This window comes from Phoenix dactylifera, unplaced genomic scaffold (assembly GCF_009389715.1).
Source record: "Phoenix dactylifera cultivar Barhee BC4 unplaced genomic scaffold, palm_55x_up_171113_PBpolish2nd_filt_p 001389F, whole genome shotgun sequence".
Lineage (NCBI taxonomy): Eukaryota > Viridiplantae > Streptophyta > Magnoliopsida > Arecales > Arecaceae > Phoenix > Phoenix dactylifera.
The window spans coordinates 66,324-80,431 of NW_024068711.1; the positions used below are offsets into that span (position 1 = coordinate 66,324).

Below are 14,108 nucleotides of genomic sequence, written 5' to 3' on the forward strand. Positions count from 1 at the left end.
AAAGCTTATGAATGACAACTTTTCCCTTGACCTTTTCAGACCTGGTTGGATGTTTACATTGCATCAGCAGAATATTTTCACCAGATGGTTTTTCAAGAAAGGCATATAGACTGGGAGAGCAGGGAGCTGCAAAATTCAGTAAGCATCCAACTTCAAAATTTAAGGGAACAGGAAATCACATCTTAAATAGAATCTTGTATCCCTGAAATTTCAAGATAGGCAATCTCAGCATCCACCCTGGCACTATTCTCTCTCGCTCCGCCACCCACCCCTGGGGGGTTATGGAATGTAGCTAATCCAAGACCCTTCGTGTTTTAATATTCCATTGTTCAGACTGCTAAGATATTCTGGTCAGTATGCACTGAAACACTACTTATGATCCACAGTGTCAGTTGACAGCTTTCTGCATCATTTTTGCCTTTGCAGACAACTCCAGTTATCAGCATAGTTCTTTGCAAACAGTCTGACATGCTAATGGTGTATATGTAACTACCAGAAAGTGGGTGTCTATCTATCTAATACTGAAGTTTTATTCAAGGGGTATCTACTAAAATCCCTTCAAGTATAAATACTTGGCTCATGTATTATAAAACAGATTTAAACAAGGGTTTAAAACCCAATCTCAGGATTCATGCTGGTCATGGGCCAAGGTGAGATGCCACTAGAAGCCTGGGGCACTCCCCTACCAACTCTTGGGATGGGTTGGTCTCCTGGTGATTCACTGGAACACTACTTTTCTTCTTTTTTTCCCAATTGTGTGGAAGATTTTAGGAGTTGATTGTCAAAATGAACGGTTTTGCATAAATTTTTTAAAAAAACTGATGATTAGGTTAACGGTGAACAAGGTCGGAGGAACCAGTACCGAGCACCGTACCGGTTCTCCGGCAGCACGAGTCGATACGGGCCATGTCGGACCTATACCAAAGAGGGCACAGTACCGTGGGAGAAAGAAAAGAGAGAGAGAGAGAGGAGAGAGGGAGGGAGGCCGGCGGAGGCCCGAACCTCTGTTTTGTTCGAAACAAGGGAACCGGCCGCAGCCTCGCCTGCCGCAGCCTCCGCCGACCCCCTACGGCCTCCGCCAGCCTCCGCCGACGTTCCAACCTCTCCCTCCTCCGCTCGCTCTCTTTTCTTCTTCTTCTCCGGCTTTGGCAACGAGTCTCGTTTCCGTTGACGGAACCGTACCGGTGAGCCACCGAAACGGCTGGAACCGCCCGGTTCGGGACGGTTCTACCAACCTTGATAGTGAAGGTAAAAATACCCGCACCAGTAGATCGAAAAAATTAAGAAAAATAATAATAAATTTGAAAGAAACACCACTTAACAAGAAAGACTTTAACCATTAAAATAGAAAGGAAGAGGAAAAATAAAAGACAAAAATAAATTAAAAAAATGGCGTCCCAATGAAATACTAAGATGCTAGGGCATACCATGTCTTAGGATGCACCATCCCTAGTCCATCCTGGCCAAGATAGACCGAGTCAAACTAGGACGACCCCATCTAGAGAGACTTCAGGTCCCTTCCCCCTTCCCACGACCCAGTCTCTCTTTATTCTGATCTAGGATGGTCGAGATCGATCAGGTCAAACTAGGTCTTAGATTCATGGTTTTAAATAGAATAAATTAGAAAAGGCAAAGAGTTTTATCCAAAAAAGACTTAACTGGCAAGGGTACTGGTTAGAATCTTCCCAAACATATTTTAATGGATTCAAGTACAGCATTAAAACAAAATGACATAATATAAATTAAATGTGAGCAATGCCAGTGGCCAAATTGGAGAAATGAGTCTGCTCTTGAAATGATATCCCATGCAATAAAAATCTTATAGCAAAGCAAGCTTACAGGAGCAGATCCTTCTAAAGAAGCCCTTGCCCTTGTGAAAGACAAATTCCCAGCTAAGAATGAACCACCTCTTTGAAAAACCTTCTGAGGATGACGCCCTTCAGCTGGCCATTTATTTACAGAAGAATCTGTTGTTGCAACCCACATACTGTCATCTTGTAAGGCCATTTGTAGAATTGGATGTTCTTTCATGCAAAGCAAAATGCTCTCTCTTGTTGATAAGTCTGTCAGGTACAGCTGATGCATCCAGAGTCAAGCAGAGAAGAAACGGATATGGCACAGATTAGCTGTAATACTTGCTAGAGAAACCTCTTCCATAATAACCAGTGGAAAAAATTTACTTACAGAAAGGTCCCTTCCACCACTGTAAACATGTGTGAAAGATGGAGTGCTGGCAAGTGCCCAGACGGAGTCTGTATGCACAGCATATGAATGTACACAACGCTGCTGGCCAAGATCCCATAGACTGCATGAAACAACAAGATGTGGATTGTATCAAGTAAAAATCCAGAAGCAAGTTCTTCAAAAGCACTAAGAAAAGAAGTTGATAGAATAAGGATCAGTTTTCATCATTTTCATCTTCAACTATAAATAACAGAGAACCAAGTGTCCAACAGTATCTTAATAAAAAGGTTTTAGATAGAAAATAAGGATCATTTGGGAAAAGATGGCCAACAGTCATCTAAAATTAAATGTAATTCAGTCAAAACCCATGGAACATGAAAGAGATAGAAAAGAGAGGGAAGAGAAATAGAGAGAGAGAGAAAGAGAGTAGAATTTGTTACCGAATCATTGAGTCAGATGACCCCGATAAGCAAAACCTGAAAACAGAGATTAATAAATATGTTAGCAATTCTAATAAATTCCATGTGCTTGCAGCAATATCATAGAAACAGCAAACACAACATAATTCTGTGCTTTTGTAGGGCAAGGTTATAAAAGCCGTTGGGGAGGTTTGTACATGTGTAAAATTACACATTATCCCTAGTCTTGTTCCAATAAATTTATAGAGAAGCAGGGTATATAGGTACTATTATCATTAAACTAGGATCTCATCACTAGCCATATGCCCAACTCCTCAAGTGCAATTAATGCATTGGTAAAATTGTTAGAACACCCTCCCAACTTTAGGCTCATCCCATGAGGCATTGTGCAACTCTACAATGGAACCTCGTGTGTATTATAACCTTGCATACATGTGTCTTTACTGGACTCCAAAATGCATTGTATGAGTTATTACTAAAGTACAAATAAAAAATGTCATGACATTGTAGAGACAATAAGAAGAGGGTCGGAGGGTGGCAGGGAGGAGTAGGAAAAACTTTTTTTCTTGAGATAACAAGAGTGGTTTTCTCGCTCCCACCCAATTTATCGAGGTAATGCATTTCAATAGTGCAGGCAAAACCAGGCAAACTGATTCTTTGGAACAACCTGTACAAGATTGATGCCCGTTGCTTTGCTGTTGACTCACTACTAAATATTTCTAGACGAAATAAGCCAGTAAGTTTTAAGGTTGATTACCTGAGAAGAATCATAAAGTTTGCGAAAAATAATAAAATCTTATAAGCTTCAAAACAAAAAAGTCTTTTACAAGGGGGCTGAACTTTGATGAGTTGACTAGATAATGATCAAGGCCCATCGAGATTTAGTAGCCTGCAGGTTCTATGAAGCAAGCCTCTTGGATTAGAATAACAAGTTTGAATCATATCCAACCAGAATTTCCAAAATATTAAGAGCCTATTTGGATATTCCAACAGGAATATCCTGCAGGAATCAGGCCTATTAGCTTGCCCAGCCCGCTATCTTCTAAAGGTCCGCCCAAGTCTTATCCTAAATCCCAATTTGTAGGTCTGTTGATCTGCAGGAAGGAGGAAAAAAAAAGGCACATTAAGGTCTTTTTCTTATCCTACAGGACTCGGGCTGGGTTGATATGGTCCCTAACCAAATGGCTGCCCAATCCATGAATCCAGCATGAATTCCAGCCCCAATCCTGCTGGATTTTCCAAACAGGCCCCAAATAGTTCTTTAGTTGGCGAATACCGAGACTAGAATTCTGATTAACTTATATGGTTATGAAATTAAAACAATGCAAATCAAATATGATGAGTTAAGAAAGCCAGCAGAATCAAAGCACAAACACTAACCTTCCAGTTGAATCAAGAAGCAATGCCCTGATGTTATCAGTGTGCCCTCTTAGCTTCATATTCTTTGCACCAGTTCTTGGATCCCAAACACGAACAACCTACAAAGAATCATTAATAGTTTAAGAAGCATATTCGGCAGAAAGGTTAAACTTTAAATAATGGTTTTCAATATCAGCGTCAAAGAAGATGCAATAATAAAACTACAGAAAAAAAAAAGGATAGAAAACTTGCAGTTTCTCAGGTCATCCAAGTACAATGGAAGCTAACACAATAAGAAAGAAGAAACTGAATCATACCTTTTCAGTTCCACCTGAAACAAGTAAGGTTCCACTATCATTCATTGCAAGGGCATAAACTGACTCCTTATGGCCTTTTGCAGCAATTGGACTATATCCATGTGATTGTGCGTTATGCACAGATAGGCTATTGCTTGCATTGATACAGCGTAAATTTGTCATAGGAATCCCAGTGTTTCCATTTGAAATTTCATCTTCTGTTGCATCAACAGACTTAACAATTGGAAGAAGAGCTGCCTCAATGTCCCATATAAAGACCTCCCCACCAAGACCCCCAGAGGCAACAATATTGCTCTAAAATGCATGGTGTTAAAAAAAGAATCAGAAATCAAGACATATATGGTACAACGTGAAGAATGAGAATAAGAAATTGTTTACTCATGGAAAATTTAAAAAAAAAAATATTGGCAGATATTAAATTGCATGCCTAGGAAGATTACATTTTTTTCAGCTGCAGCAAGACAAATAACATAGTCAGAATGTTGACGGAGTGTTCTTGTACAAGCACCATCAGACAAGCAATTCCATATCTGGAAAAACATATATATACACAGATTGATAGAGTTAATGATAATATATTGATTGCAAAATGGAAAGAAATTACTGGAGGAAAAGTACCTTCACAGTGGTGTCAGAAGAACATGAAACAAGAGAGTTCCCAGCCAGAACTGCATCATTGACCTGCATAATAAATGTGAAATATAAGACAACAAAAAGATATGTGAAACTAGACTTCTTGAAAGATGATGATGATGACAGAATTAATTGTCAAATTCTAGATGAACTAAAAGAAGAATTATCTGCAGATATGCATATTAATGACAGCAAAACCAATGCATAGAATTTATCAATGAATCTTAATTCCTATTTAATATATGTTTTCATCAGATTTGAATTTCAAAGGTAGTTAGAATAAAAGTTGCGTTATACATCTCATAACCCAACCTGTCAAGCGTCTGTGCTGGAGTATTTACCGTAACATCCACCTGCCTATCATGTACCAGGGGCCCATTTCAGACAACAAGCACTAATGACAGTCATTTCGATCAGCAATAACCAGCACAGGCAAGAACACAAGATAGAGTGATACAAACTACCACAGCATGCTATGTATGATCCATAGGATATGGACCTATAAAGCACCGTTTCAAAAGAATATGGAAATGAAAGATAGTTGGTGCAATCATATCAAAACTTGGAATTTAATTGATGATGCCTCCTCTTAAGAGGAATAATGAAGGAGAAAAGTGAAAACATTTATCGTAATAACTATGTTGGGATTATCTGATCAAGTGTATATATTTGAGAGAGGCTATAAGCAAAGTTCGCCGTCTCAGTACCAGATCCCATACCGATGTCACACTAGTACTATGTCGGTACGGTACCGTACAGGATCTTTTCGACGTACCAAATACTAATACGTCATCCGTATCGGGTACCGGTAACAAAACGGTATGGTACGCCCCATATCATCCAGTTCGAGCTGGTATGGCGAACCATGGTTGCAAATGTGTCAAGTCGGGTATGGGTCCAATTTAAACTAGTCCCAACCAAAATTAGCTTCATGTCAAACATTAAAGCTCAAAGAAAAAAAATATCACCGGGCAAGCCTGGATTAGTTCCAATCTTCTTCTAGGTCAGTTTCGATTGGATCAAAGTTTGAAAGGTTAGGTCTAGGTTTTTAAGTTGACTTTTGTTAGGTCGAATCAAGTCCATTTGGGTCATTTCCAATTCTGGAAGATCCATACTCTAAAAATTAGACGTCAAGTACTTATTTGAGAACCATGCTGGACCGTTGGAGTATGGACTAGGTCTAAGGTTGGATACAAGTTAGAATTGAGACTAGGCAACCTAACTGCAGCCCTAACTTAAGATGAATGTAGTCTCATACATCAACCCTTCAAATCCTTCGTTTAGACTATTTCCAAGTTTAAAGAATATCTAGCAGGCTGCCCCATGTTGCAGAAGTTAAACCATGTATATGTTAAGAAATGAGACTCTTCATTGGTACATGTTATTAGAAATATAAAATAAAATTTAGCCCTAACCGTCCAAGCAAGAAAGAATAATTTCATAAATTACTTGCCTTACCAGATTAACCAGTTAGGCATGAAAAGCAGTGGAGAGGTGGAATCTAGAGCTTCAGATCCTCTGTAGATACCAGCATAAGGGGGATGAGCGGCCATGACCAAGTATGAAGAGCAGTGGTGGGAATGGGAAGGCAACACAAAGGAAACCAGCCCTATTTAAGCAGACCCAGATATATGACCATCCATACACTTCCACTCTCTTGTTTCAGGGACCAAATCAGAGGTTGGCTGCCCAGGATTAGGGTTGGAAGGATGAGTTGAGAGAATTAAGAGCAATGGCCATCTTTAAACTATGCTTAGTGAAGCAACCAATAGACTGCCTGGTTGAATTATAGGACATTGTTGGTGACAAATAGCTTCCATCCGTTCCAATTTAACATTGGATTCTTTTTTCTTCGTTACAACTCTTTAGGAATGGAGTTGATCGCATTTTTTGTGGAGGGGGGAGTCCGTTGCATAAAGCTATAGTTTTTTAATATAAATAGAAAGAAAAGAAGTGATCAAAAGAACCATTGAGACCAACTTGCATATTTGAGAGACAAGAATGAGGTTTTGGGTATAGTTAGCGAACGCCTATTGTCAATCTTCTCCTTTCTTTTCTTCCTCCCAAAACTTCATGTGGTACCCTTTTTTCCAACTTAGGTGGTGCTAAAAAACAAGTAACAGGAGGAGTCTCGATTCATTCTCTACAGATAGAAGAGGGATGGTTTAAATAGGCTTCATGACTGAATTATAGAGGCTACCCTCTTTCAAATGGCATGGGCAGAGTCCCTTTTCCGAGGCTTTCCTCCGAAAGAGGCCTAAGAGAGAAGGAAGTCATTTAAAACCCTTAGTGTTTTAGAGAATTATGTAAATCATCATACCACTAACTGTGTCATTAGGCTTTTGATATAGCCAATTTCAGCTAGTTAAAGCAAAGAACATGGCCCATGCATCCAGATAGAAGGATGAATGTAGAAAAGAATGTCCCGAAGTAAAACTCCAAATGTTGTCTTCCCAGAATAACTGGCACAAGTTCTAAGGCAAGTCTCAACAAACCAAGATTTCTTGAAAAAAATGAAACTAGGATGGCAACTAAACTTTAAAGGACCACTATAGGACCCATAAAGCCAACCTTTATAGATGGTGACACTTCCAGGTTAAGTTTAGGGCTGAGGCTTATAAAGTTGACTCACATGATAAAGTTAGATGATAAAAACAGAAGATAGAAAAAAAAATTGAAACACTTAAAATCAAATACGACGGTCTACTTGCATTAGAATATGGACCTTTGTTATGATAGGTTTTGACTGCTATCATAGTCCCATTATTATTTTCTCTACCTAGTTGGACCATGCAACAACATCAAACACTCTGTTGAGTATCTCGTCCAAAATATGGCTTGTCCTTGCACAAGCTTCCACGGTGAAGATGTTAAATAATAATGGTGAGGGATGCCCGGGGGAGGAAGAGACTATTAGCCATGTGTTGTTTACTTGTCCGCGAGCGACTCAGGTTTAGGGCTTCGCCTTGGGCCACCGACAGAGCTTCACTTCTTCGGAGTTGTTTCTAAGCCAGGTGAGAGATGCAGCTCGGCATCCTGGCGGGCCAGAGAGGGGAGTAGTATGGGTATATGTGGCATATCATATATGGTTGGACAAGAATGCGAGAATTTTTTATAGCGGAGGCTTCTGCCCGAGATCAGTGGCTACCAGAGCACTCACTCATGCAGCTGAGCTAGTTAGCTCTATGCTCAGCGTTCATCTGGAGGAGATAGGGACATCTGGGGTTCTCTTTGAGCTTCCACAGCGCCCAGGTACATGATGATACCGATGGTATCCTCGGAGCCCCCACCTCCTGGTTCTCTCAAGGTGAATTTCGATGATAGTATCTCAGAGGGCAGCAGCAGATATGGAGTGGATTTTGTAATTAGAGATCACGACTCCAAGATGATTGCTGTCGGTGGTCGGCGCATTTTTGATGAGTCAGTCCCAACGGTGGAGCTGTATGCGGCATGGGAGGGCCTTGTCCATGCTAGAGTGCATCTGGGTGTGAGGCGGATCTTTCTTGAGGGTGATTCAGCTATAGTGATCGATTGGATTCAGAGCGGGCAAGTCAGGACAGATCTGCATCCTCTGATCCATGACATTTGTCGTCTGCTGGAGGAGTGCGATTCTTTCAGTGCTATGCATGTCTTTCGGAAGGCGAACAGTGCGGCAGACTAGGTCGCCTCCTTCGCAGCACATCACACGGGCGCCTTCACATGAGGGGCATTAGAGCATGTGTCATTGGCACTAGAGCGTATTTTGCACTGTGACCATTCAAGGCGTCCTGACAGCCGTATGTAGTGAGACGCCGTTACACCAAAAAAAAAAAAGATATTAAATATTTTGACCTTGGTCATGTATCACAAAAATGGGTCCACAAACAAGTGACAAAATAGAGTAGATGTTTCTTTTGTCTTCATAATTCATATTTTTTATTTTCTTTTTCTTTTGGCCAGCATGGGAGACTGCATATCATGCCCATGGATACTATTCACATTTATATATGTCAAACAAAGAGCAGAAAGAAACCACCCTCACTCAAAATTTGGAGAAAAGCCAAATGCAAAAAGAAGAAACACATTCCTCCTACTCGAACCTGCACCTCTTCCTACTTGGATGAAATTTGCGTTTGCATCAAATTTGGGCCAACCAAGCCCAAACCAACCAACAAATTACCCAACCTTAACTCCATCTGATCCATCACTTAACTTAAATAACTAACTGGAGCCCAACTAAAGTCCAAAACTTGAAACCCGCAAACAAATTCAGTTAGGTCATGTAAGATTGGTCAAGTACTGCTGGCTCAAGCAAGATTGTAAGGAAAGTTTATAGTTTATAGGACACATATTGCATTTGCATCAGTTGGCTTAGAAAATGTGTGTTATATATATGGTGGCTTGGTTAAAAGCTACTGAAATAAGGGTGAGACTGGTTGGAAGCCCTTAGATAGAAAATTAGGTTAGATTTAAAATGGGTCAAGTAATACACGTGACGCACTGTGTTACATAAAAGTTTGAACCACAAGTTTGTGTATAACTAGCTAAACCAAAACTAAACAATGGTCTAAGAATGTAACAAATTTACCAAGTAATTAAGAGTCTCCTATCAAGTAATTGAGTCACCTAAGACGATTATTGGTCTATTTAGAAAATAAAAATTAAATAAATTTCAAAAACATGGACAAACTTGTTATTTATGGCATAAATAAATAATGATTTTTATTTCAAACTAGTATTTGGAAGACAAGTAGCAATCACTTTGGATAAAGGATGCAAGTGGCAGAGCAGTAGAAATTATTTCATTATCTGATTAAGAGATCCAGTTTCACAAAAGAATAGACAATGTAAAGTGATAAAGAATAACAATCCGATAACAATAACAACATACCACGCATAAATAGAAAAGATGATTTTTCATTATACATGTAGAAAAGAATCCATGGCATGGTGTAGGAATATATACCCAGTCAAATGATTTTTATTTCAAACTAGTATTTGGAAGACAAGTAGCAATCACTTTGGATAAAGGATGCAAGTGGCAGAGCAGTAGAAATTATTTCATTATCTGATTAAGAGATCCAGTTTCACAAAAGAATAGACAATGTAAAGTGATAAAGAATAACAATCCGATAACAATAACAACATACCACGCATAAATAGAAAAGATGATTTTTCATTATACATGTAGAAAAGAATCCATGGCATGGTGTAGGAATATATACCCAGTCAACATGTGACTCAAATGTCGCCGAGAAGGTAGCATCATTATCAGTCAAAGCCCATCTCTTCAATGTCCCATCACGGCTCCCAGTGAAAAGATAATCACAGCCATTAGGAGGCAGAGATTTTAAAACAGCCAGGCAGTTAACACCTGCACAATGCTGCAGGGAAAGACAACATTTGAAATGGAACAACATGTCCAATACCTCCAAGCATAGCTTAATCGTGAAACCAAAAGCCATGATCATTTTACAGCAAGGTGGTACTAGAAAGCATAACAAAGAGAATCACATGAAGGGAGAGAAGTGCACCATACCTTTGTGTCATCTGCATCATTCAGCACATACGTTAAGCGTTTTTCTTTTCGAGGGCGTGATGAATTTGATGTGTTACCAGCACTGCCCACACGATGCATTGCAAGCATGCCTAAAACAAATGACATCAATACTGTCAAACAAACCACCTTTATATTGTTTACTTTTTAAATATATGAAATGGGTTAAATTAACAGCAAGAATTATTGAGCAATAACAATACAGTAAAACAGTGATATAGGTCTGCAAACAATCAACAAATCACATGCAGTTAACACAATCTCTCATTCAAAAAGGAATTTGCAGGCTGTCATCCATAAATCAACATTTCATTTGATAATAAAAATTTTCAAGCCCGATGCTTTAAATAAAAGTTCTTGCAAGTTGCCTTCTGACTTGCTTTATAAGATCATTCATATATCCACATTTTATTTAAGAACTATTCAAGCCCTAGCCCCAGAAAGAAATGTAAATCATGGTTTTAAATAACAGTAATTATAACATCATAGCAAATGTTATAAGTGTATGAAGGCACTCCCAACCAAAGTCCCAAGTCCCGACGGAACGTCCACCGGGATGGGATACCATCCTGAGTGTCGGGACAGAACCATCCCACTATTGTCCCAGCATCCCGATTAGTACGTCTTGGATATCCCCTATCCCAAGTATCAAGATAGGGTGGAACAATGGTGCATCCCATACTATGGAAAAATCGGGACAGTTCCATCCCATGAGATTTAAAACATACTCCCAACATTGTGATACATGTAACAACAAAATAAATTAAGTGTTCGTTATTCTACATAATGACTACTAGTGGCCATGCTTTGATTGCATCACTGTTCATATAATATAATATTAGTTTTTCTGTTAGTTTTCTGTTACAATGGCTCAAATTAGGTGCTATAACACAGCAATAAAATCATGCCAGAAAGCAAATCTCTTCGAAATTATTTTAAGAAAAAGTCCATTGTGAATGTTATAGCAGCAAATGATAATTTTGGCCATGACTATTATATAACTAAAATAGTGCTATTAACACCATCATGAATACACTACAATTCATTAACAAATTGACAATCAGTTCAAGATAAGTCTTTCAGTTAGCATTCTATATTCTGCAAACAATCAGCCTACTAATAATGGATCCCATGAACAAATTAAAATATCCTTCTAAAACTCATACACAATTTCTCCCAGACATGCTCACCAATTCATTTTTTTTTGTACTCAAAAAACAAACTTAATTACTTTGGTTTCTAAAATTTAAAAATCAAGAAAATTAAGGGAAAAAATTTCTGTTGATAATAATTTCTTCTTTAGAAAAATGTGCGCTACTATTACTTAATTTAAGAGGGTATGGAATGTTTGTTTGATATTATGTGTAAAATAGCACGCCTCATACTCCTTATGGGCATTTTTGGGAGGACGAAACCTATGAATATGCTTCTCCTACCACATTGATGAGCTGGGGAAATTACAGTCCTGCTGCAGGTTCTTTTTGTAAAACTTCTCAAGAATTGTATCCTCAGAATGGGATGAGAAAGACTAATGACTGCATCATATCATAATCTAAGATGTCCATGGTTCAGTGTGAGTCATCCAGAAATTACCACATCATTATATGGGGTCAACTGAGTGGTTATGCAAGGGCGGACAACTAATCACATGCACCTAATACATGGCCAGCTAATCATGTTAGCCATCATGCAATACGAAGACAACAAGAGCAGAGCTTGAGAAGGTGTTGTCTTCTGCCTAAAAATGTTACCATAGTGTCTCAAACATATCTCTATATCACTACAGAGAAAATCCAAGTTATCCAAGATCAGAATTAAAACATTTCCTTTGCATCTGTATTTATATTTGTAGAGATTGTACAGAGATTTCTGCATTTTGAAATGACAGTTTGTCAAACAAAGGCACAAAGTATTAAATTGTTTTCTTTAGTTCATAAATCAAGCATAAAGCTGGACAGTTTCATGGTCATTTTAGCCCACCTAACAATGAGAACATGAACATTTGTTGTGACAATATGGCATAACAATCTGTGATCTTATGCAGCTTTAAAGTAACAAGTCTATTCCAAAAAGTAAGATCAGTTATAAGATACCATTAGATTAACAGGATCTATATTGAAGTAAATTAACAGACAACAATCATCAGATGTTATGTATAGCTGAATATAAACATTAGTAGTACAGGACAATTTTCAAACTGATAGTGATTGTATATTAAGCACGAGTAAGCTAAATTTTTTGACTGATAGCTTCCAGATATTAGATACTTCTTCCATAACGCATACTGGTAAGGCAAATACACTAAACAATGCGTCTTTGAGAAGAATTTACACCTGATAGGGCCCAAACTTTCAGAATAGGATCCCAATTTGCAGTTTTTTTTTTATTTTTTCATAAAAAGAATTCTAGAAGACTATCATAGAAGAGAATATAGTAATTAGCTACGTCAAGGTCAAGAGTAAATTCCTCAGCATGCCCCACATGGTGATCCGGAAAGGACTCTTAATCTAGTCCAATCAGCGAAGGAATCCACGGCTTTTTGCACGAAACCCAGTACAAAAATCGAAGGCCCGAACGGTAATATACCGGGACTACAAGAATCTAAAAAGGAGATCATGGCGATCGATGGACTCAAGAACTTAACCTTGTAAGATGAACTTAATCTAGGGTTTTGGTCGAGGGCGTGAGACAGAGGGGGGAGGGAGCGATGAGAGAAGAGAGGACGCACTGAGACGAAGCGATGGCGATGGAACACGAGGTTGCCGTTCGCAGTTGCAGAGGGCTCGACGAAAGAGAAAACGGACAGCGGAGAAACGACGGGCCACCGCAGTCCGCAGGAAGAGCAGTTCTTCTTTCTTCCCTTCTCCCTTTTCAGATATAGAGACCTTTTCCCTCTTTTGTTTTTTTAACTCGGTATGCTCTGGGTTGCAGCTTGGGCCGGGTTGATCCCCTGGATTTGGTCCAAATCCAAACTTTAGCACGCCTCAGTTTTTATTTATTTATTGTATGTTTTATTTTCCCGACCTGAGTTGGGGCCGCCGGCCGCCATTGATTAAAACAGAGGGGGAAAGGAATCGGGCCCATGCAGATGCCCTGGCAAAAACAAGCTGGTTTGCACGTACTTCGTAATGGAAGATCTCGGTGGAATGGAATTGTATTCCTTCTGAAAATATATAAGGCAGGATGTCCAAAGAGAGAAATTGTAATAGGAGTTTCTATCCAAAAAACTGCAATAAATTTGATTAATGTATTTTAATATGGGAATATTTGGTCATGGTATAATTTGGGCCTTAGGAACACTTCTTGGTGTTGTAAGGCTATCATTAATATCTTATATCTAATTCAGAGTGGCTTGAGCATTAATATTGAAATTGTTAGCAATAGTGATCCCCCTTGGGTATTTGATCTGCCTGGTTCTAAAGGCCTACTTTTGCCGACATGAATAATCAATATAAATCTAGTGGAATGGTAAGCCAGTGTGGGAAAGAAAGATATATGAAAAAAAAAAATATCTTAGAAAACCTTTTTTACCTACACATGAGATAGTTATTATATGTATTTATAGTTGAGAATCCACTAGAGACTACAACTAGGACGATGCAAAGATAAAAAGTAATGACAAATGGATCCCTAGAATCAATCATAAATTTATACTATTCG

General features: G+C 38.8%; 1 protein-coding gene across 2 annotated transcripts in view; it reads right to left on the reverse strand.

The window, feature by feature from the left end:
* Window positions 1-13,374, reverse strand: part of LOC103696637 (WD repeat-containing protein 48-like) — a 39,414-nt gene extending 26,040 nt beyond the window's left edge. Inside the window, exons 1-10 of one of the 2 annotated variants that reach the window (XM_039122178.1) lie at window positions 13,177-13,370; window positions 10,431-10,540; window positions 10,117-10,275; window positions 4,898-4,960; window positions 4,720-4,809; window positions 4,280-4,573; window positions 3,984-4,081; window positions 2,625-2,660; window positions 2,185-2,305; window positions 1,840-2,076 (exon numbers count right to left, since the gene is read on the reverse strand). In XM_039122178.1, the coding sequence (XP_038978106.1) occupies window positions 1,840-2,076; window positions 2,185-2,305; window positions 2,625-2,660; window positions 3,984-4,081; window positions 4,280-4,573; window positions 4,720-4,809; window positions 4,898-4,960; window positions 10,117-10,275; window positions 10,431-10,538 (1,206 nt within the window). In that variant the 5' untranslated portion in view covers window positions 10,539-10,540; window positions 13,177-13,370. Of the gene's footprint in view, window positions 1-1,839; window positions 2,077-2,184; window positions 2,306-2,624; window positions 2,661-3,983; window positions 4,082-4,279; window positions 4,574-4,719; window positions 4,810-4,897; window positions 4,961-10,116; window positions 10,276-10,430; window positions 10,541-13,092 lie in introns of both variants that reach the window. The other variant, XM_039122177.1, reaches the window with a different exon arrangement.
* Between the last annotated feature and the right edge of the window lie 734 nt (window positions 13,375-14,108).